The 25,401-nt window shown below is 38.5% G+C and overlaps 1 protein-coding gene and 1 long non-coding RNA gene across 2 annotated transcripts in view; one reads left to right on the forward strand and one right to left on the reverse strand.

The window, feature by feature from the left end:
- Positions 1 to 21,030, reverse strand: LOC310881941. Its single transcript, XR_014572702.1, has 4 exons — positions 18,033 to 21,030; positions 7,137 to 7,335; positions 4,478 to 4,588; positions 1 to 2,610 (listed from the first exon to the last, which is right to left on the reverse strand). It is a non-coding gene; the product is annotated as an uncharacterized lncRNA (long non-coding RNA).
- Positions 15,836 to 25,401, forward strand: part of LOC310881936 (phospholipase A2-like) — an 11,659-nt gene continuing 2,093 nt past the window's right edge. The window contains exons 1-3 of the mRNA XM_083799911.1: positions 15,836 to 17,121; positions 21,038 to 21,203; positions 23,960 to 24,066. Coding sequence (XP_083656037.1) covers positions 17,064 to 17,121; positions 21,038 to 21,203; positions 23,960 to 24,066 — 331 coding nt within the window. The 5' untranslated portion in view covers positions 15,836 to 17,063. The remainder of the gene's footprint in view (positions 17,122 to 21,037; positions 21,204 to 23,959; positions 24,067 to 25,401) is intronic.

Consider the following 25,401-nt stretch of genomic DNA (forward strand, 5'->3'; position numbering starts at 1 on the left):
GTCTGGTAGAGAAGGACCTGGGAGTACTGGTTGATAGTCGGCTGAATATGAGCCAGTAGTGTGCTCAGGTGGCCAAGAAGGCCAACAGCATCCTGGTTTGCATAAGAAGCAGTGTGGCCAGCAGGTCTAAGGAGGTGATTGTCCCCCTGTACTCGGCTCTGGTGAGGCCGCACCTTGAGTACTGTGTTCAGTTTTGGGCCCCTCGCTACAAGAAGGACATGGAGGTGCTCGAGAGTCCAGAGAAGGGCGACGAAGCTGGTGAGGGGTCTGGAGAACAAGTCTTACGAGGAGCAGCTGAGGGAGCTGGGGTTGTTTAGCCTGGAGAAGAGGAGGCTCAGGGGAGACCTCATCGCTCTCTATAGGTACCTTAAAGGAGGCTGTAGCGAGGTGGGGGTTGGTCTATTCTCCCACGTGTCTGGTGACAGGACTAGGGGGAATGGGCTAAAGTTGCGCCAGGGGAGGTTTAGGTTGGATATTAGGAAGAACTTCTTTACTGAAAGGGTTGTTAGGCATTGGAATGGGCTGCCCAGGGAGGTGGTTGAGTCGCCATCCCTGGAGGTCTTTAAAAGACGTTTAGATGTAGCCCTTAGTGATATGGTTTAGTGGAGGACTTGTTAGTGTTAGGGCAGAGGTTGGACTAGATGATCTTGGAGGTCCCTTCCAACCTAGACGATTCTGTGATTCTGTGATATGAGCCTGATGTTAGTTGTGAACATTATTAATTTCCTTAGAAAAAAAACTTAGCATTTTTTTAAATTAATTTAAAATTCCTTGCTGGTAGAACATTGAGAATGTTTAAGCCAGCAAAACATCTACAGTTTTTTGTCTAGGAATTAAAGTAGAAATCGTTGTCATATTTTACATTAAACTGAAGTATTAACATGCAGTGGAGAGTATCCCGTGTTAGTTTCAGTGTCTCAGTGTTAATGTGCAGCAAAATTAAAAGCAAATAAACAGTCGCTCTGTAGCAGTATGCAGCTTTTACTGAGCCTAAGGGGAAAGGTTTGCCTGCTCCAGCAGCATTGTGAGGACCAATTGACCAGCAGAGGGCACAAGTCCCACTCCAAGGTTCCTGGGGTGCTGGTATCTGCAAACCGATGTCAGCTGCCATAAGGAGAGCTAGAACGAGAGGAATTCCTGCAGGTTGAAAGGTTCAGAATTTAAAATGACTTCTTGAATTAAGAAAACCCAACAACTTCAGTATTATAGCATGAAGAAGACCCCTGTCTTGCACAAGGCCAGCTGACATTAATGCCAGCTACCACTGTGAGCATTAGCTGGAGGCCTCCAACCAGCCCATGAGAATAATCTTGAGTGAAACATGCTGCAGCATGACAAAGGTGTGGATGGTGGATCTAATAAGGATAAGAATAGAAAAGGTAACCCTTTGCTAGGATGGGTGACCAGCTAGAGGTCTTCTGTTAGCCAGGAAAGAAAAAGAGTGCCAGTCCCTGCTTTTAAACTTTTCTGAAGAATAGTAAAGGTGATAATGGGCAGGTGTTCTCCATAAATGAGAGGGAGATGGATTTAAGCTTTCTTTTTCCCCAGTTAGCTCCGTAATGTACCTGAGGCTTACTCAGGCCTCTCTCTCCTTTCATGTTTGAAAACAATCAGAGCGTATCACCTCAGGCTGGCAGGGGAAGGAACAAGAAAAAGAAGTGCTTGTCAGGCTATGCTACTACAGCTTAGACCATCTCCTGATGTTGTCACACATTTCAACAGGAAGAGTGACAAAACTGGAACCACATCAAGCCATACCTGAAAGTCGCTTGAGATGAATGAGCAACTACTCAAAAGCATGCTGTCCTGAAAACGCATTGGTTGATTTTTTTTTATTTTTTACATCATTATATCATTATTGTCAAGGTTCTTAGCTAAGATATCCTTCCTAAATGTTAGTTGTCCAGAGTATGTAAAAAAAAAAAAAAAAAGTAAAACTTGTTGCTGGACTAGAAAATTCAAATGCCACAGGGTTTTGAAAACGTGATTTAAAAATAAAAGGGAATATGCAGGGCATTTTGTATTAATTCATACCAGAAATGCTAAAGAGGAAATAAATTTGAGACTCTGAAACAAACAGAGGTTCTGCTCTGTAAGGTCTCAGTAGATTAACTTCAGTTTTCCTGCTTACTGAGCCTTAATGCTGCGTGCGCTCAAGACTTGTAAATCTTTTAAGGTGCTTTACCATTTTCGTAAGGGACTTGCAAACTCGCAAACTCTCTTTTGATCACAAAAAATGTATCTGTCTGGACATAAAGGCTATATTTCAATAGGAATAAGATATATATTGCTTCAATTCTTGATTTAATAATAACTGATCTATTCTAGCTGGTTACAGAATTTTGACCAGAGTTGGGAAAAGTCAGGAGTTTGGACAGTTCTGTGGACAGTTCTCACAGCACCTCTCCATGTCCAGGGAGCTAAGGACAATTTCTGAGGGTGCCTTACATATCTTGAAAAAGGGTATCTATCTATCTATCTATCTATATACACATATAAAGATACTTTAAGGATACAAGAAAAGCACATCATGAAGTTATTAATCTGTCAACTCTCTTCTTTCCAAGCAGCTTCAAGTTTTCATTGTTTACATGTTTCATTACATTTTCCCTTAAAAAAAAAAAAATCAGAACTTTTCCTACCATTTTTCTTATTATTTTTTGTGGTTAAGAAGGTTTAAATGCAGCAATATATGCCCATTTAATTTATTGGATTATTTCATTATATTCCATTTTTTCTATACTGTTATCTTACTCATTTCTACATTACAAACAGGCATTGGAGATTAAACTGAGGAAGATACACACAATTTCTGGCCTTTTTGGTAATGTGATATTTACATCACTGTTGTAACTGGCTAACTCATTATCATGAGCTTCAGCTGTTTACATCAGATCTTAATTTTATCATTTTCTTTAACTATGGCTGTGCTGATTAATGATGTAAGGCATGTCAGATTACTTCCTTTGGGAGAAAGAGAATGTCATTACATCCGCTGTTAGCGTGAATCTATCTCAAGAAGTGTTTTGTTTGAGGGGTAATACACATTCTAGCTGTACTTTGGAGCTACATGTTTTTATTAGATTTAGTATCTTGATTTCCACGTCCATGGTCCTGTCCTTATTTGCTTGGCTTTATACTTGGAAGTTAAGAAGAACATACGTTTAATCCTAGAGAATTCTAACGTAACTGAAAAGATGGATTATGGCTAAAGTGAATTGATCTCTTTTTCTATCACAGCTTATATATGCAGTTTAAATCTGCCCATAAAGAAGATGGAGGAGGTGAAAACAGTGGTTTATAATCTAACTCAGAGAAGAGTTAGGAACTCTAGAGTCAGGAAAGAACACAGCCAGAACTGAAGAATACCTCCACCCAGAGAGGGGTCCCTACCAGAATAACAGATGACTACACAATGAGCCAAAGCACACCAAATAGTGGCAATCAATGGCTCACTTCTGAGCCAAACTAAAATACTAGCATGGGCACATACTTTACCAATTTGATCATTCCTGCTAAGAGTAATCCCCCTGAGTTTTGTAGGGCACCTTTGCATAAACAAGCGGGGATTAGGATAGATTTTCTCTTTTTGCAGTAAGGTATCCTAATCACGAGCTCAGCTGTTGCTGGCATATCTTTCTGTCTCTGAATAAGAAAATCTAATTCTTCTCACAATTTTAACAGAAAGGGTAAAGGCAACAGTTGCTTAAAACCTCTTTAGGGCTGGCAATCAGATTATCCTTTTCATAGGTGAGTTAAGTAGGTTAAGTATCTTCAAAGACTCTAAACTGTCTCTCTCATATCCTGAAAGCTATTAACACATTGGAACTGTCTGCTCCCCGCAGGCTTAGGTCAAAGTGGCTAAATGCTACACCTCTCTGCCTCTCTTAATCATATCCACTTGAAAAACAGGGAGTCCCCCATCAGTACATTGGCTCTTGTGAATCCCTAACTTTTTCTTTTTACTATAGAGGAAGCTCAGACCCTTCAGACAGAGAACCAACCACCATAATGCCTAGTTATAGATCAGTATTCTTAATTCCTGCAAACGGTATAAGCAGTTATTCATCAGCTGATCTTAGCTGTCATTGTTATTCTAAAAGGTCAAGAAGTCATCCAAGACTCAGGATATAAGCACTAGTAAAAACAGCAAAGTATTCTCAAGCTGAGTATAGCATATGTAAGGAATTCTTCAGTTTTGCCACTGACATGTTTCAAGTCCTGAACAGTAGTGTTTACTTTTTGCTTTATGTCACTCCACCTCATGTTAGAGTACATTATTACAATGATTTTGCTTTTCATCATGTCACCTAAAACATAATGGAACAAACGCTGCTTTGCAAAAGTAGCAATTATACACTAAAAAGCTGAATTTAAATACAACTTTAAATAAGGAGGGGCCAGATTTGACTAGATTCTTTCAGAGAAAATACTTTTTAAACAGAAAATAACAAATGAGAATGAACTTAGCTGGTACCTTTGATCTAGCTTATTTCTGTTTTTATATTGCTGGGCATCAAGCTGATGAGATGTTTCTGCTTTTCCCTTACCATCATTACTGAAATACAGGGTTCAAAATACAGCTTTTCTAGAGTGAAGGAGAGAGAAAAAGTCTGTAAACCCTCACAAAACACACACGCACACTTTCCAGATAAAATTTACTTGTAGGCTTCACCCTTTATTCCTTCCTGGCAATTTTAATTTCAATTTTTGATCTTTCTTGAACAAAAAACATTAAAATACAAAAAGGATAAATATAGTAATTTTAAAAAATGCAGAAATTACTAATAAGTGCTATGCATTGAAAAGATAAACACTGATATTGGAAAAATTTGGCAACGTGTAGATCAGCATCAGACACCAACACTCATTTTACTAAGTGTTCTGGCCAGCAACTGAAACTTTTAAGTGTCGAAACTAGATATTAGAAACTTGTATAATAATTTTCTTTCACCTCTTTCTTCTAGGGAGAAAAGGTAGACTATTTGGTTCAACTAGAAAAAATGCAGAATACTTCATAACTGAGAACCTATCAAAGAGAAATATTTAAAAACAGTATTTCAATTCTTGTTTGTTAAACTAGAAAGATTACCATTTTGAGGAACTCATAGCATCAAAGTAGAAAAGCATAAGAATGAATGATGCTGCCATGGAACCCCTAAGGATATTTTTTATTCAAAGATATTATAAATATAAATATTATAAATATTTTCTTTAAAGAATAATTAATTTCATCCCTCAGTCCAGCATTTTGGTATTCAAGCCAGTACAGTTTGTTTTTTTTTTCTTCTGCTGCAAGCCATATCATTAAGCATATAGGTATACACACATTACTCCTAAATATACACAATTTCAGAAGTGAGAAGAGTCATATGAGAATTAACTAACACAATATATTTAATTTCAGAGTTCTCATTTTGCAGTACGGAAGAGAATCCAGGTGAATGGGCAGCGTACAGTGTCCATTACAAATAATGACCCTGATGGAGCAGCACAACCTCTGACAACAATGTGAGTCCATCTTAAGGACTGCGTGCCCAGCAAGGCAGGATATGAAGTCATGGAGCATTGTTTTTAGGCAACTTTGCAATTCTGTTTACATAGAAGTTGTTTTCTCATACCTTTTTGCTAATCTTTTTTTTTTTTTTTCTCCTCGTTTTTCTTGTACTCTTTTACTCTGTGGTAGGAACTCAAAAGAGGCTTTATAACCACATGTGCTTCCATGAAATTTGAGTTTGTATGCTATAAGACCCAAACAAAACAAACACTAGATGGTTGTGTGTGTTTTTTTTTCATTTAAGTGAAGTGCTCTATTCTAAAATGTGGCACCCCACCCATGGGCTGTATACATAAGAAGGTTTTAAATTGACAGGAGAGTTAACATTCTTCCAAACCTCAGTCTGGAACATATATAATTACGCTAAGTCATTGTTAGAAGCTATTTTAAAAGGAAATGTTGCCTACCCTCTGAGTTTTTTTGATATGTATATTTTTTAGGCACATCAGCTTTGATACAGTCTCTTTAAGAGTACAACATTATTATCGTGATAGAATAAGCAGCACTAGCCCACTTCAAAGCACTAAAAATAAGACAATGAGCTGGCTCTTCTACGTTTTTCTTCTCTTCACCTTGCTTTGTATGGAGCTTCAGTTGTTCTGTGTCTCATTATTTAAAATTTGTAAAATTGAGCTGCCACCATTTAAACCTACACAGTGGTTGCAGGGATTTAAATAAAGAAAACTACTTCTTTAAACTGTTGATTTTCAGGTACTAGATAGCTACTAGATAGCTATTGGGTTTTTTGGTTGGTTGTTTTTGGTGTTTTCTGTCTTTTTTCTTTTTTTTTTAGTTCCCTTTTTTGTTATTGTTGTTTAGTTTTTGTTTTTACACATTTTTCTTTATGTTTTAGAGATAATAGGAATTTACTGGTTTAACTGAGAACAGAACCTAACCTTTGGTAAATACTGTATATGCTTTATTTGTATGTTCTCACGACTAAAGTTTTTCTGCCTGTCAGTTGAAATGTTTTAATATTGAACTTACTGCCATTCCTTCCCCTTCTCAAAGGCTCTCCCAAATTATTTTAACAAATATTTTCATGAATAAATAATGAATATGTTTTCTTCTTGAAGAGAAAAAATGATTGTGTTGATTAGATTTTATTTTTACTAAAAACATTTTACCAATTTCAAATGTGCATTGTCCCATCTAACTGCAAGTCAATCAGTTTTAAGTAAACCTTTTCCCTAAGTAGACTATCCCGTCTTGATTGCTGGTGCCTACTCTTGAATCAACTTTTTTTTTCCCTGCAGACAGAGGCCCCTCACAAGGGTTCTGCTAACAGAACAGGAAGTCCCTTATCTTCTAAATTTGTGTGACTCCAAATTTAATTATATGCTTCAGGCAGATAGGAAATATGCCTTGCTCAAATAAATTACTTGGGCTGGTACAAGAAATTTCAGGAGCTATGGCATACAAGTCAGATTAGATGATCTGAGCATCAACTCTTTAAATAAATCACAAGTGACTTAAGAAGCTGAAGAAGAAGGTGGGCAGAGGCCAAATCAAAATGATTATTTATTGAGATAAAACATCAAAGAACAGGAAAAAAAAAAAAAAGAAACAAGCAGCTTACCAGTAAGTAGTCACACTTCTTGTTTTGATGGTGACCCTTCTTGAAGGGATCATATTGCCTGGTGTTTTCACATGGTTTCCTAAGTCCAGTATTTCAAGTAAAATTAGGGCTCTTGCAGCTCCTCCTCTTCCTTTCAGCCTGCTGTCATAATGATCATAAAGGCACCCACCTAATACCAGTTCTCCCAGTTGTGGGGTAGCTACACAGATTACAGAAAAATGAAGGGGGTTGGGGGGATACAATATATGTGTTACGATTAAAAATATTTCTTTCTTTATATGAAAGCAGTTGTTTAATGCTTGTATTATTTCTGGCCAAAGGAAGATGCATTCCCTTCCCCAGGATCAGGGATGATATCATTACAGATAATTAACCACTTTGCTTTACATTTTAAGTCTACTTCATTGCATGCAGAAAGCAAAACATGTTTCCACACATCCATAGGCAAACTATTCACTGCTTCAACATAAATTCATAAATAAAAAACACTACCTTACTGAAAGTGAAAAAATGACCTTTTAGCATCTCAACACACAGTTATTTGAGAACATCTATATGTTTGAAACAGTGATGTACAGTATTGACTTTTTTTTTTTTAAATAAATACAGGTATTTTCTTTGGTGGCTATCAGAAAAATCAAAACAAAAACTCAGTAAGGTATTCTACAGAATAAATATGAATTAGAATTGCTATGTAATTAAGTTGGGGTACGTCTCCCCTTGACCCTCCAATTTAAATAAGACTTGGAATCAAGCAAAGATTATCTGTTCCTGGCAAATCCTAGGGATTACATGGAGCATAAACTAATAAGGGTTTAGCTTTTCTTCTTTCTGAGAGAGGAAATAAGTAGAATAACATTAAAACATTAATGTGGCGTTAAAGAATTCCAAACAGAACTAGAAAATTAAAAAGGTTAGGATTCTCACAGCAATATCAAATCAGCATTGAGGTTAAGAAACGCAGTCTTGCAGATCACGCAAAATTCAGAGTACTCCCTGTATACAGTACTGTTCTGCTCTGTAAAGTAAAAGCATCAAATATAAGAAATTCTATATTTTAAATGATAATCTGCAAACAAAAAATGATGCCAACAATATTCAGCACCACAATATCCTATTTTGGGGTGTCATAGTCACAAAGGAAATCTAGACAAAATTTCTACTTGTTCAACAGAGTTTGACAAAATATCTGTATTAAAATAATTGAAACAATAATTAACACAATTAGAATGTGCTAAGTTTTATGGCTGTTTATTTCTTTAGGCTTTGAAGGACTAATCAGTGAAAGCGACAGCATAAATCCTAAACGAGGAAGTTACTGAAGAAAGTCTTAGAGGAATGAACTACTTTGTTACCAAGCTCCTTTTGACTGCTCGATATCACCTATGACTTGATGCTATATATGCTTTAGGATCAGTGCTTTAAAGAAGTAAATCCATTTAGCAAGATTCACACCTTTAATCCCTTGCTCCTTTGTTTTCTCGTGCTGTCTTGTGCATCCTGACCAGTTAGCAAGGCCTATTACACTCAGTATAGCACAGTCCCTTATAGCAAATGCAAAGAGAATGACAGTTCCATCACTACTAGTACGCATGGGGTAGTTCCATGGCATTTGATGTATTAATTAATTTAATGATAGCATCTCAATACGAAGTTAAAACATTTTCTCCTTTCTACATAAGATTTTTCATACATGCCATTTTAAAGCATACAGTCTCTCTGTGCTTAGGATGATATGAGCTTTAAGATTACAGGACCTGTAGACAAGAGTTTTTCTTGCTTGCTTTCTACTAAATTTAGTAAATACAGCATTGCAATTAGGAATTTGTTTTATTGTAAACTAAGGAAGTAAGTCAAGTATTTGGTTCAGGTCATATTCCTCGTATTAAAATGAAAACAAAAACAATAACCAAGGCTTAAGATTGCCAAAACCACTGGTGTCTTATTTTTCAGTTTGGACAATGGAAATTAAATTATGCAACATATCTACATCTCTTTGAAGATTCAGTGAACTCTGTAGGAGCTAGGTATCATCATCTTGCTTGAGCACAGTCGTATTTACAGGGTACTGGGACTCCACTGCAGATGCAACCCTCAGACTCAACTGTTCTCTTAGCATTTTCTGACAGTGAGCCTATAAGAAGTCTCCTGCTCACAAATGTCTTGAACATGTCTTATCTTGCTCATAACTGGTCACTTTTAAGGGAATATGCAGCCTATAGAATCATAAACTCTTTCTTAGTTTTAGGAAGAAAAGTATTCTTAATCCAGTAATTGACACCACAAAGAAGCATAAGCTAAAGTCTTTATAATTACAGGATACATAAGTTGTTCTAAATTGTTCACATTATAAAGTACCCATGGCATTTGTTGCTGTGCAAATACAGTGGCAAACAGGCCTTCATAGAAAACTTGCATAATATGTTTGTCAGCACGACCCAGATTTGAGAATGTACTTAAACTTGTACTTTCTATTGAGATTAGAGTCCTAGCTTCTCCCTGGGAAATCAAAATAGCAACTAGTGGCTAAACAATAGCAGCTAAGCAGACATTTTACTGAATGCTGACCTGCATGTTGGGCACTTCCGCTCTATGCATAATCCTCAGCCAATGACTGTTACAACTCTTGGCTAATTCAGAAGAATCTGATTTACTTGAGGTGTAGAAAATCATGGTCATGGAGCTGGCGGTTCTCTGTTTCATTTACTCCTTGTTCCACCCACACTGAAAAGGCAGTAAAGGTAGGAAACAATCCAATGGGAAAGAAAGAAATCCAAGCCTGTTTGACAAGTGGCACTTGAATTTATCAACACTATTGAGCTGCATTGCCTTTTTGAACCCGTGTGTCTTAACATCCCAGTTTTCTAGTTTTCACTTCTTTCCTACTCGTAAGAAGTTCTCTGGCTATTCCCAGTAACCCTCATCCCTCCTCAGTACTTCCATTTTTCTTGTCTCCTAGTCATACATTCAGTAACTGCCCAGTTCCCAAAGGAGTCTGGATGGCATTTAAACAGGTTAAAGATAGCTATTCGGATGATTAGCCTGGAGCAGACAAGGGCTACTTTGTCCTCACCTTTCCTTTGATGGACACCCAACTTAGGTTTTTTATCCTCTCCCAGGTGTCCAACTGACATAAAATTATTGACAGATGAGAAAGCAGACATCATGAACAGAAAGATCATAAAGAAAGCTGTAATACAAGCAGCCTAGTGGGGCATTACACCACTGACAGGATGGAGAATAATATAATAAAAGATGGAAAAATAAATAGATGAGACAAAAATCTGCACTTCATTTTTAAGCAATTTACAGCATTTAATGAGACGGAATGAAGAACCAGTAGGTAAACGAAAAGTGTTGCACAAAATGATAATAGGTGTATTTGTCTCAGCCCTCTCAGTGGAATAGTCTACACAGTCTCTGTTAGTCTAAAGTCTACCTTAATCTTTAGTACTGCTTACAGTTCTGCAGTTTCCCCACATCTCAGTAAAAATACAACAGAACTGGAAGAATATTTGGATAAGGACAAATGCATGGAAATGGAATTTCAGAACAGTGAATTAAAATGGCAGGAAAGTAGTTCTTTATGAAAAGAACATTGCTTCTGTTTATGACAAAGCAGTCTAGATAATAAAAGTAGAAAAGCAAAGTCTCATCTTTCCTTGAATTCAGTACGTATTATTCCTCCTGTGCATTTGCATAGCTTAGTTGGTGATACATACAAAAATAATTATCAATTAATTTGTTATTGTAGTAGAACAGACGTACTGCCTTCCCTGCCTGCAGGGCGTAGTTTCATGAAAACCTTTAGGCAAAAAGAAAATTGTTATTAGAGTCTCTTTCCCTGCAAGGTGGAACTGCCAGTTTGAAGCTACCTGCTATCAGATCACAATTCATAGAATCACACAAGCGGTCAGGGACTTCTGCAAGTCTGCAGCATTACTTTCTGCTCAAGGCAGGCTCCATGAAACACATTGCTTCAGGCCATGTCTAGTCCAGTTATGAATATTTTAAAGGACAGAGTTACTACAGCCTCTCCGGGTAAGCTGTTCTGGTATTTGACCACCCTTTTATATACATACATACATATATATACACACATATATAAAAGGAATATATATTTCCCTATACTGAATTTCCCACGTTGGAACTTGTGCCCATTTGCCTCTTGTGCATCTCTGGGAAGCACCAAGCTCTACACCCTCCTTCTCTACTCCCTCCCATTAGGTAGCTAATTAGACAACAATATGAACTCCCCGCACCACCATCATCATCTTTAATGCTGAGCAAACCCAGTTCTGTCAGGTTCTCCTTGGCACGTTGTGAACTGCAGCCCCCAAGCAGTTTGGTGACCTTCACAAGCCTTGCTTTAGTATGTCAACATCCGTCTTCTACTAGGGGTCCAAAGCTACAGACAGCATTCCAGATGTAGTTTCACAGAAGCCAAATTGAGGGGAAGAATCATTTCCCTCCAAAGCCACTGGCTATACTCAGCCCAGTATACAGCTGGACACGCTTGCTGCAGGGGCACACTGTTGACTCATGTTCAACTTCTCCACCATGACCCCGAGATCCTTTTCTGTAAAGCTGCTCTCTAGACAGTTGCCAGCCTGTCCTGTTGCATGGGGTTATGCCAGCCCACATACAGGGCTCTGCATTTGCTGAGCTTCATGAGGTATAGCTCATTTTTCCAGTCTGACTAGGTCCATCTGAGTAGCAGCCCTGCCCTCCCATGTACCAACCACTCCCCCCAATTTGCTATCACCCACAAACTTGCTGAGAGTTCACTCTATCCCATCATCCCGCTCATTACAGCAGCCATTTCAAGAATCCGTGTTGACATAACCTCTATAAAAAGAAATCACAAGAAGGATGTTTGACTTGCTGTGCTACAACCTTCTAATTTTGCTTTACAAGAAAAATGGAAGAGTTGCATTGCTATCTCTTCTTATCTAGGTATAAAAATCAAAAGTAAGTTCCATGGGAAGCAGGCCCTGGGTCCCTTGGGTACACATGCTACAATGTAGAACTTGGCTTACAGTGTGTAAGAAATCTTCAGAAAGGCACAGGTGACTGTTGAAACTTAAGAGCTAAGAAAGTCAGAAATTATTTACAGATTCCTTACCCAGAATCTGCCAGTTCATGGCTTTGGTCAAAGACAGATGATACTTCTATATCATAAAACAGACAGATTCACATCACTATATACATAGTGCTCCAAGAACATACTTGCAATTTGTTATTTACCTGGGTGATTGCGTGCACAGGATGGACTTTGTGCTAGTAGCCATTACAGTTGAGAAGGAGAGGGTAGAATCTGGAGCAGAACAAAAACAGCCCCCAAAAAAAGACTGACGAAAAATGAAAACTGTAGGAGTAATTTAGCTCCTCTGCATGCACTGTAACTGCAAACCAGTTTCAAGAACATTTATGTAATAACAACCTTTCCAGCAACAGTATGTTATGGGCAGCTGCGCACCAGCACAACATTTCTACAGGAGGGACATGACAACATTGCTGCCAAAGGGCATGTCGAGGATGCTACAAACATGGTTCCCAAAATTCTCTCAGAACATATTATTTTTCTCATAGACTTACTATTACAAAAACAGTGCAAGTCATACCATAGGCTGGTATAGTCTTAAAGTTGTATTTTGTTCTGTATGCTAGAAATAGTTTTGAGATAGTACCATGAAGTATGTTATTAAATACTATAAACTGGTTCTGCAGAATATTTTCGGATCGTTTCACACAAACCTCTCTCTCCAGATTATGTTTTATAACTCTTACAGTTTGTGGAACAACATCCCCAGCAGCATGAGACGAAGAAAACATTGGTAAACAGGAAGCGTTCGTTCTGAAAAGGAGCTACAGAGGATGGAAAGACATGAAAGAGAAGGAAGCCAGCCAAACCTCTAAGATGTGGGAACAAAGCCACTGACTGTTTCCAAACAAATTCTGGAATAAGACTCTTCTTTTTATGAGGATGATTATAAGTAAGACACCAAGGTGCAGTTCCCCAGCTCTACCACAACCCTCATGTAAGACTTTCACCAAATCACCCTGCTTCCATTCCCATCTATAACAATGGGAGAAATAACTTTTTCCACCATTCTTTATTAGTTGTTTGCTTAGCTCATTAATTCAGTGGGGTAGGAAATATGTCATGTACAGTAATTGCAACATGCCTAACACAGTAGAATTCTGATTTAGTAGGACTTGCCTTAGATACCTACACACCCTAGTACTCCTACAATCATCATCGTTACTAGAGATCTTCATAATAGCTAAGTTCTGAGTACATAAACCAACCCTGGTCCAAGGTAGGAGGTCAATTTTTTTTTATTATTTTAATCTCTCAGTAAAAATAATTGATCTTACTAAATAAAAAGTGTTAATGGAAGCAACTTTTTCTGTTACTTGAAAAATACAGCTTTGCAGCTGTTTGGTCAGTGGCAAACATACTATCACGTTTTTCTCAAAATCACCACCTTCACCTGCTCACAGGGGAACTGGATACCTTGCACTTTTTCCTGTTTTAGACCATTCCAACACTTTGCATCAACATTTTAGAATAAATTGGTCCAAAATGTTACCATCTTGCTGCGTATACAGACTAATATCTTCATTCTACACATAAGGAAACCGAATCATAGACCCAGAAACCAGGCTTTTACAACCAACTTAACAAGACTGCCCATAATATTTTTGTTCTGAGAGAACGTTCCTCAGAGCAACTATCTGTCTCAATTATATTAATCTATTCCTCAGATTTAAAAACAACTTAATTAAAGCTACCATTGAGCACATGCAACCTTGGTTGAGAAAGGATATTTGTAAAGCAAATGCTTCTCCCCGCCCTTGCATGGCTCCAATTCACAAAGTAAAAATTCACCAGTAAGAAAGGAAATGCCGTTTCTTGCATACAACTTCTACCAGTTACCAAGTGCTTCAGAAAGAAGAAAGGGACACTAGAAAGAGTGAATATGACATTTCCACTGTCCTATAAAATATTATTTTAAAACGTAAAGGGAATTTTGAGTCCCATTAAATAAATAAACAAACAATCGTTGTAATCTGTAATAACTTCCAATCTGTTACTAGTATCTTTTCTTAGCTGTATACAATAACAATTAACTGGACAACCTAACTCCCCTTGAATTGAAGTATTTATTTTTCAGATTTTTTGCCATGATTTCACTAAATATTTTCCTTTTACTGCAGTTCTTATGAAACAAAAATCCTGATTTGCATTCCTTACTTCATATAGTTTGTCACCTCACATCTTTTTCTCTTTTCTAATGGAAGCAGCTGTAGTCTGAGCATTTCAATCTCTTGTGATTTTTCAAGGGTTGTAAGATTACTTTCCTTCCTTCAGGGAAAATGCATTTCTAAATCACAGATGAAATTTTGGGAAGCATATGTAATGATAGAGCATGGGAAAAAGTACTCACATGCAAGCACTATCACCACCTCATGACCTAAGAAATACACCAAATCGGCTGTAACTTCTTATGTGGTCTCTACAGAAAAAGATTTCTTAAAAGTAACTAATTATATGATCTCTGGATAAATGCTGCAGAAGCTAATGGAACCTTGACAGCCCATTTCTGTGTCAATCCTGCTCTTGTTTTAGTAGAACGTTTCCCAGGGCCACAGGACACTAAGAGGATGGTTCTCTTCCAGTTCAAACTATTTACATATAAACTATTCAGTAGGTACAGATACAAAGTATTACAGCAGTGTATTATTTATCTATTACTCTATGTATTATTTCTGCACATACCACCACACTTAAATGTTAATAGCATGAAATTTTGTGACAGTTGGATAACATGCATATGAGAATGAGAGAAGAATTAGCCAGCTTAGATGAAAAATCCACATCAGCTGTACTAAACCAACATCAGGTGCACCAGCACATCACCATCAGGCAGTCTACTGAAGAGCAAACATGACATTCAATTTGTGTTGCTCCCCTGGATATGGTTTTTATTGTCATAGCCAGTGGTATGTTGGATGGGATACTGTTCAACTGGAAGTTTCACTATACTGCTGTTGAACACTATTAAAACACTCTAATAGGTGTGACTTATTGACCGGAAGAGTCAGTAAACAAATAATGTATAAGTGACAATATAAAAATAGTGTAACAGTAATTAGCAGTGTGACTCCATGAGTAATAAGAAAATTGCTTTGACCCAGTTGATGGCAGTAGGAACAAAATCTTCAAATAAAAATAAATAAATAGAATCTATTCCAAACAGATGGATTATCTGCTATGACTCGTATATTAGCAAAACTTTTTCAAGATCATCGACAACGGTTATGGTTGCCAGAGATCCCATTTTTCCAGCAAGTCCAGCTCCCCAGGAGGTACAGCAGTAACTGTGCTCCGCTCTGCTCAGAACAGCCATGAGGTAGGGACAGAAGGAGCTGCTGGCAGCACACAGTAGCACCCTGTATCAGAAGCTGCTTGGCATCAATCAGCAGGAAGGCACAGTCACAGAGTGAGCCTCCAGCAGGATCCAGAACTATCTATGTCTATGCCTCGGCATAATGCCTCTCGAGCTGGAAACCACGCTTTCTGGTTTGTGAAAACTTCACACCATGAGTGCATCTGCTTATTCGGGCACAATGCATAGCCTTGCCTGGCTAACAAACTGCTTCTGCTGTTCTGCAGGCAGTTGCACAAAGTGGTGTCAGGTGTGTAAAGGCATGTCAATATCCTACCTTCAGCTGATGTGCTTCCACATTTATCCTACGCTACCCTAACTTCTGTGCCAACACTAACAGTTCATAGAGAGTGGATTAATGAGAACATAAAAACAAACCCGATCTGTCTGTGCATGCTTTTTGTCTTTTGGAATCAGACCACATATGATTTTCCACTTCCCTCCTGATTAAAGAGGAGCGATATGAAGCAGAAAGCAGTGTTTTAATGCAGAAGTAGAATTATTCTTCAATACACACATCCGAAAACATTTTATTTCTTTGGTGAAAATAGCCTTAACTACAAAACTACAAGCTGCTTTCCAATAGTAAAATGGTGTGACCAAGAACAAGTTCTTGGTAAATCCTGTTGAAAACAAATAAGCAAAACAAACACCACAAAAAAAAAATAAATCAACCAACCAACCAACAGAACCCCAACTCTCTTTTTCTCCTCTCTCCTTTATCCAAACAGTCAGTCTCCGTGGGATCCAATGGAGGTGGTATACTGAAATGTAATAATACTACACACGAAACAGAGGGAAAAAAAAAAAAAATCAATGCACATGATTTCAGGGGTCCCAGTTGCTTGAACTCACAAGAAATGCACTGGTTTCAGTGCAACAATAAAAACTCTGATGAAATACCTGGAACGTAGCAGCAAAGAAAAGTGATGTAAAAGCAAGCGGTGTTGTCTGTGTGTTGAGAAAGGCAATGACACCATAAGAATGTGACACCCACCTGTAGATTTTGCAAAATATTCCAAGAGTTAGAAGGAAAAGCATATACAAAAAGGAAATGATCTGGAAGAGGAAAAAAAAAAAAAGAGAGAGCCCTCAGTATAAGCCTGCTTTGCCAGAGGGAAGGTTAAAAAGTCCCTTTGATCGAGCTGCGGAGCCCACAGGCAGCTCCCCGAGCTGGTGCAGCAGCAGGGGCAGCTTTGCCTCCCCGGCCTCCCGGCTCAGCGCACGAACCCGGCGCTGGGCACCACCCCGCAGCGGAGCCGAGCCGCTCGGCCCCTCGCCTCGAGGCTGAGCCGCATCGAGAGAGGAGCGGGGTTGTCCCCGCTCAGCCGGGGCCCCCAGCGCGGCTCCTCCCTTCTCGGGAGCCCGGTGCCCGGCCCGGGGGCAGCCTCTTAGGGCCGGCGGGGGCGGCCCCGGCTCAGTCCCGCACGGCGGTCACAGAGTGAGGCCGCGCAGCCCGCCCCCGCTGCCCATGGCGCCCCGCCCGGGCCAGCTGCTGCTGCTGCTGCTGCTGCTGCCGCCGCCGGCCGGTGAGTGCCCTGCGGCTGGGGACGGGGCTCGGGGGCACGGGGACAGGGACTCCGACCCCGGCCCGAGGCCTGCCCCCGACAAGGGGAGCTGCTGGGCCCGGGAGGAGGCTGAGAGGGGGCTTCGCTTCTTGGGGGGAGCTTCGCTGCTTGGACCTTCTTGGGGAGTTTGGGGGGAGCTTCACTGCCTTCCCCCCCCCTTAACAAAAGTTCATCAGTAATAGGCAAAATGTGTGAAAGTTTGGTACCTAAAAGCTGACTGCAGGTGTAATAACCTTTCCACAAAGGCAGGATATTTTACCATACCCATCTCAGGGGGTAAGACGCCCAAGGCACAAAGCAGTTCTGAAGCAAGGAATTGCTGGTGGTAGGGTTGTCTGCACAGCCACAGCGGGGTTATTCATAGAGACCGACTCATTCCTCGGGAGTAAGTTACAGTATAGGAATATAATTAAAGGACCCCTGCCTCGTACCTGACTATAACAGACTGCTCACTTAGCAGGTATTTAATTATTTTTTTTTGTCTCCTACTTATTAAATTAATGTCCTGTTTCTTAAACAATATTAGAGACCAGTTGTAATAATTTAGTTCATTTCCTCATAGATTTTCTGAGGTATTCATCAGCATAGTGCCTGAATGTACTTACTCCACGCTTCTGTGAAACTATACCATCATCATCATCCCTCTTTTACAGATAGGTAGCTAAGTTAACACACAAAGCATCCACTAATTTTAGGTTTCTGTGCTGACATGACAGAACCCAATCTTTTTTTGTGCTACTTTAAATGACAAGGAACATCAACTGCTTAAAGCCTGGCTCTCAGCAGTACACTTGTAGTTTGTTTCTCTAGCCCTGGGATATTCAGCAGGCTGGGACCATCAAGAGGCATTGTTTTAAAGGGTTAAAACTAACCTTATGCTGAACTTCTCTAACAGCTGTAAGGATAAAATCCAGTTTTCCAGAATAGCATCCAGCTGCCTTAACTAAGAGATTCGCTTTTGTCTCCTTGCACTTCTCCACACATTCTTAAACCACTTGGAAATTCAGCAAACCAAATCTCACAAATAGAAAGATCTTAAGGACGAGAGCCTCGACCTGTTCTTACAGCAGATCCTCTGTACAGAATGAATCAGGGATCTGGGGAAAAAAAAAAAAAGTCACCTGATTAAAGACCACAAGGTAATGTGCTTACATAATGGGGCCAACTTAAGGTTCCACCAGGCTCACTGCCCCAGTTCTACTTCCTCACCTCAGCATGCCCCTATTATTCCTTCTGCATTTTGATCATCCTCCAAGACTTCATCCTTTGCACAGCCCAAACCTCAGCAAGAACATTAAGGAAAACAATGAAAGACTGTTTCACTGCTTGTGCCAGCCTAGAGCAATCATTACAGAGAGAGCCTGGCTTCAGCCTGACGGCTGAGTCAAGCATCGCAGTCACCCCTTCCGTAGGCAGCGAGGAGGAAGGGAAATGCAATTTACCTGTTTCTCAATGCTTGGTCCACAGTATCAGGCAAATTTATCTGTTCAAAGGAGTTTACACATGACCACAGTTCATAGAGATAGCATATCAGTAGTCTGGGCAACAAGATGAGGTGAGAAAGGCCATTCCTGAGGCAGAAAACGTCTCACTAAAACATGTTAGTTATTACATTGTCCCTTCCAACCCAAAGTATTCTGATTCTATAACCATGTACAGCACAATCAAAACGCTGAAGAGCTCATACAGGCAACAAACCATGAGGGTACAATGAAGTTTAAACTCTCCAAAGGTGGCAGGACTCCAATTTGGGCAACAAAATTGCTGATTTGAAATCAGGCAGGACACCAACATAACGTGATTACTTACTGTTACTTACTCTCAGGCTGTCTTTACTGTTAACTTAATTTCACTCTTCAGAAAGTCACCTCGGCTTTTAATCTCTGCAGTTTATTCATTAGAATCACATAGAACTGCATAGATTGTGTTTGTTCGTGTCCCCATCTGCTATTTTTATGTGTAGAGTAATCTTAGAATTGGTATAGTATTGTTTTTCCTTCAACCTTTACTTCTAAATCAGGTACATCACATCCATTTAAACGTGAGTTTGCTGATCTCTTGTTAGTTTTGTTTCCCCCCCTAATCTCCAAATACCTGTCTGTAAAGCTTTCTTTCGAGAACAGGAGCAGCTGAAATTTTAACATTTTCTTTGGCTTTATTCCATGGAAGTTCAATAAAATATTTTGTAAACATTTATTGTGCTGCTGATACACTAATGCTATCATTTCTGTGCCAATACTCCTCCTGTTTCTGTCATTATGTGGGTTCTAGGAGCATCCTTCATTGCTTTTATTACACATGGGTTATAAAGCTGTTGGGACAAACCTTTCTTTCAGCCTCGTTCTGAGCATCTGGTACAATACAGCCTTGCTTTATACCTGGAAGTCCAGATGCTGTAACACAGAGAAATTCCAAGGATAAAGATTTCATTTCCTTTTAACTTAGGTGGCACACTTCAAAAAAACTATACTTAAGCTCGCCACGGAGTAGGCAGTTCATTACTTCCATTTTACCTGGATTTAAATAAGGGATTGTGATTTCTCCAAAGTTAGCAGACAACTCTGTGATGCAACCAGGAATGTGATTTGGAAGTTCTTACCTTTTTCTTTCTGTCTTGTAGCCCTCCTATACCTTCCTTCCTCAGCAGCCAAGAACCAAGATGCACTCTGTATATTCTTCACTCGCTTCTGGGGTTTCCTCAGAGTTACTAACATCATGTACAGCAAACCTGGCTTTGCCATTAACCACTAACATGGTTCCTTCAGTTGTTACTGGCTAGCTACAGGACTAGCAAAACTAAACACTTAAGATTATAAGCTGTTTTAGTTTGTAATGCTGCAGCCTTACTGCAACATTTTTATCCGGGTATTTACTGAACCTGTACTGATAGCAAGGGTAATGCTTTCAATGGTGGTGTAAAAATAACTTAAGACTTAAAAATTGCTGAAAATAGGTTGGAGCCTTCAGTGCAAGGAAATGCTGCCTATTTACCATCCAGGGTCTGATGTGTTAGCTGAAACTGAAGGATGACCTGAAGCCCTAAAAAGAGTCACATGTTGTCGCAACGTTTATCTCCTTCCCAGGACCTAACTGCTTTAGCATTGAACTGATGGCTACAATAAAGTCCTTGAATAGTCTTGTTCTGTAGAAATGATGGCGAGAATCCCTTAAACAAACCTTTTTTCTAACTTCCCTGTAAATGATCCCAAGCACCCACATGCTTCTCTGCTCCGTGATGGAGAATTATTATCAAAATATACATTAATCATAGTCTTCACAACCTTCACATACATCAACAAAAAGAATTCCCTCCCAAATTTATACACACACCCTTCATCCCTTCAACATATTACAACAACAGAAATTCCTCCCTCCCCCAGTAAAATCAGTTATTTGGCATCTTGGCCTAGAAATTAGGATGCTTTAGTGGAAAAAAAGAACCCCATGAAAAAGGATATACTTGTACAAGTGTGAATTTTATATAAAGTAATAACACAGGCAAAATTGCGTTTTAGGTTAAGGAGAAAATCATCACTTAGGGCATCTAGTCCTAGCAGACTTGTGGATCTAGACCACAGAACATGCTAGCTCTAGCCAGTTTTAAGAACAGAAATGACTGAGGTCTGTCATTATATGCTGCCTTTATGGGAGGCAAACACAACACCTTTTCTGAATGCTGTTCAGTATTCTGCTCACTACCAAGTGGGGGAAAAGGGATTGGGTCAAGGACAGTCAATCACTGTGCCCCAGAGTTTCAAAAAGAGAATGGAGTATTATTTCAAAGTACTGACATATATTATCAAAGTTCAAATAAATACTAATAACATCAATGACTGTGTCTGCACATTAGATTCAACGCAAAGTTTTTCTTCCACAGTTTATAGAGGCGCTCTTGGGGAAGCCCATTTAAGGAATAGAAGAGGAATTCTAGAATTAGCCGGAGCCATTAGATGTACTACAGGACGATCTCCTTTTGCCTACCTACGTTATGGATGCTACTGTGGACTGGGAGGAAGAGGATGGCCCAAGGACAGAGTAGATTGGTAAGAGTAACTATTTATCTGAGTAGCAAAGTGCTGAATGCTTGCAAATGACAGAGAAAAAGGACTGAAATATGAATTAGGCCTATTTAACATCAACAAGGGAACTGACTCTAAACACACTTCAGAATGCTAAGAAACTCTGAAGCATTAAAATAGTATCACTGTAGACCTACATGAGTCTTTATCTCAAACTCTTACTGCATTAATATTGACTTCACAGTGCAACTGAGTTTTCTTGCTGTTGCTGCTTGGCCAAAAACTGAAGAACTGAAGTCTTCTTAGAAGAGTTTGAAAAGCTCAAACATTCAAACGATCAATTTAACAAGTCCCAATTGCAAGTCTTTTGATTCCGCTTCTATCCATCCCATTTTATTAGTGTTCAAAATAGTACATAGAAAGTGGTGCAAAATTCAACCTGTGAAAAATAACTTTTGAATAAGAGGAGCTATGAATCATTACTAAAATAATTATAAAACCAGTCCTTTTAAATTTAGTATGAGACCTCATTATACTGACTACCATCAATTTAACTAATAATTGAATGTTAGCTGTCAGGGAGATGATTTCATGGTTATAGTAGTTAAATAAAAGTTTTACATTTTCAAGGTTATCATTATAACAATAAATTTCCCCACCATATGTTACCTCGCGGTTATCACTTACCAGACAGATTATATTGTAAAACAAATTAAAACAAACACCTGATACTCACATTTGGGGTAGAACATACAGGAAGTCATACAGAAAGCTTGCATCTGAGTTTTTTTGCACAGAGTAGTTGTGTCCAAACCTTAAACTTTTAGAATCTTTTCATATGTATTTCAAGCTTTTGCACATAAGTTCTGTTGTTTTAAAAGAGAGTTTTTGTGGTTGCTGCTTTATGGCTGGGAACACATGAAAAGAAGGATCTGTTATTAGTTCTAGTTACCTGCATACCCAAAGATAGTGGTGAAGCATCTATAGTTTGCTAATCTTTCCTTGTGGGTCTATTTCTCACTTTACGGAAGTCCCATAATAGCAAGAAGCTTATTCTGCACAAACCACAGCTATGTAACATTAAGAACAAGCCAGAAGTGACTGTACTTATTACTCTGCTTCTGCATTTGACCAAATCAGCATTTGGCGCTAATTAACATGTAGCATCAAACATTCTTATCAAGTTATATTTCTTACAGTTATGAGCTACACTGTGAACTGTTTACATTCAGGATTAGGTCTGAAAACAATCTAAGGGAAATTACAGAAATACTTAATATGAAGCAAGAATGTCTGTAATGGAATTATTTGTATAATACTTACTACAATTTAAATTTATACCTATCACAAAAATAAACTTTCAAATGGAGACAATTTTTATTGCTTTTATAAGACATCTAAAATCCGGAAGCATTTGCTTTTTTTTTATTAAATCCTTAAATTAGGTCTAAAGTTATTCTAAAAATTTAAGAGATGCATTCTTATAAGACTGCTATTTCTGTAAAGACATGAAGATAGACTGAACTGTGGCAAAAAAAAGAAAAAGCCATACTTCCTGGTTTATTTACCTTAGTCCTGCTATGAAGACTCTGAGTCCATTTTTTTTCTTTTGTTTCTTGGAAGAGACTTCCTCATACATATAAAATGGATGTATTGAGCTACTTAAAAATTGAACAGCAAAATGCCTGTAAAGTACTGCAGGATGTTTAAACGAAGACTGGTGTAAAATTACCAAGTAATTATTTAACAAGCATACAAAAATAGTCATTCCAAGTGAGAAAAAGTCAATGCCGTGAGCTCTCTTGCAAACAGATTCCTCAGGCAACCTAAACACCATTGCTAAACATCACGTACATACTATAATATGATGGTTGTAGGCTACCAGGAGGTAACCGAATGACTGAATGCAAAAAGCTTGCCGATGTATCCTGTTCTTCCACTGAGGAAAAAGAACAGTCTGCAGCAAAGACTTGCAAACTATCCATCTGAATTCAGGTCCTTCCCTACTTGCTATTCTGGGCTTGCAGTGTCTCCACACCATATGAGTAATTATTTGTTTAAGCATTAAAATATGCCATTAACACTTAACTATACTGTTTAGTTCCACAGTGTGATAGAAAGTCTATGAATTCATTGTCTCAAATGTGAAAAGAATAACCTTGAAAGCATGATTTGGGGTAATTTTCCATATTTTTGTATGATAGGGAGCAAACAGTTTTAGGTATATGACATTAAACTGCCGCCATGCCTATGCATTACTGAACAATTCACCTGCACCATCTAAGGACTTTGCCATGAAAAGACATTTTTGGTAGTATGCTATGGCCTAACAAATTTTCTCATCCCCCCCCCCCAAATTGTTACAAAAGCCATCAATAAGAAAAATAAGTCACTTATTATCTGACAAACTATTCTGGTGTTTAATCATCTTCTTGAAAGGGGCTAAAAGGGAGGGGATAGGCTATTAAGTAGGCATTTTGTTTAAAACTGAGAATACTTGAAAGATTCTTACAGATGAAAGGGAAAGTTCAACTAAATCAATGTGTATCAGACACTTTTTTCTCCTCATCATTTATTACATGAAAGAATAATTAATGTCTGTATTATCCGTTAAACAGTTATCCTGTTTTGATTCCTTGTTAGGCAACTCGTTGCACATTCATACATTGACTGTTTTATTACTTTACAACCTACAAAATATGCTGATAAAAAACCATCTGGATTACCTGACTAAATTACCACACTATGAAATAAGGCAAACCCGTTTCTGTTTCTCTCAGGTGCTGCTTTAACCATGACTGCTGCTATGGTAAGGCAGAACGAGCAGGTTGTCACCCCAAGATAGAAAGTTACCACTGGGAATGTGAAGACAACATTGCTGTGTGTGGTGAGTGGACAGTTACATTTTCTGGGTTTAGTTTTACTTGCACTGATTGCCTCATGGACTTCATAGAAAGACACTTAACTCCAAAATCCTTATTTTGCCTTCCCTCCTTCTGCAACCTCTTTGCAGGGTAAGCTGTTTTTCTAGAAGGCATGGCTATGCCAACTGAATACAATTTCTTTTTTTAAATCCCCACCTGCTGACATAACCAAGCAAAATTCTGATCTACAAGTTTCTATTATTTTTTCAGAAAACACTTCAAAAATAAACAAACCAACCCACCTGTTTTCACTCAAGCTGTGTAACATGTATATATATTAAGGAACCCACGCTATGCCTTGCTGGTCTCCAACTGGAAAGCAACCACAAATGGGGCCAGAAAATACAGCTGTTTAAAAAGGATCATTTTTACACTTAGCAGAAAATATTATATACCATTTCTAAGTTCACAATGTACACATTTTTGGCATATTTACCACTGACTGACTGCACACCACACTACTAGTGACTGCAATGCACAAGTGACTGCAATTAAAACTTAAAAGTTCAAACACTAAGGCAGTAAGTTACTTGATGAGTATATTTGTTTATTGAAATAGCGTGTCCACAAGCCATAAAATGTAAATTTGAAAATTCAGCCTGATAAAACTTGTTTGATTGCTCCAAAATATGAATGTAATACATGCCAAGCTACAGTATAAAAGGGAGGGACAAAGAGATGTTAAAGAAGTGAAACAAAAATATGTAACAGGGAGAAGCAGCATGTCTTTTACATGATTTGTTTACAACACCCAGTGTTTTCAGATATACTTAAAGAACTTTTTGAAGCCATAACAAATAAGAATCCCCCAAGCTTTGCAAGCCTTTTTTTTTTAAGCATTAAGTCAAAGTTACTTTGCATGTAACTGTATGCTACTACCCAGAATACAAATCAGCTTAATAGCTTATTATTTGCACTGCAAAAATGCAGGCCCTTTTATAAATTTGTTTACAAGTCTGACTCTCAGACTGACATATTTTACAGGTAGCAGAGTAGGTCATTCAGAGAATACAAAAGATAAACCCTCGCTTCACAACTCAATTTAATGTATTTGCCTGACCTGAAATCAGATGAAGTTTTTTGATGTTATTTTCTTTCCTCCTTTTCATTCAACCCCTATTTTGCCCAAGCATCTAGCTCATATAGACTCTCTACTTAGTAATTTCCTCCTCTGCTCCAGAAGTGCTAAGCATCTTCTCTCTCAAACTATTTAACAGTCAAATTACAGTCAGCCTATATTTGGCTGTAAAGGTTCTGCTCCTATTCCAGACCAGAAGCTGACATTTTGAAATACTAGC

Source organism: Anser anser (assembly GCF_964211835.1).
Source record: "Anser anser genome assembly, chromosome: 15".
NCBI lineage: Eukaryota > Metazoa > Chordata > Aves > Anseriformes > Anatidae > Anser > Anser anser.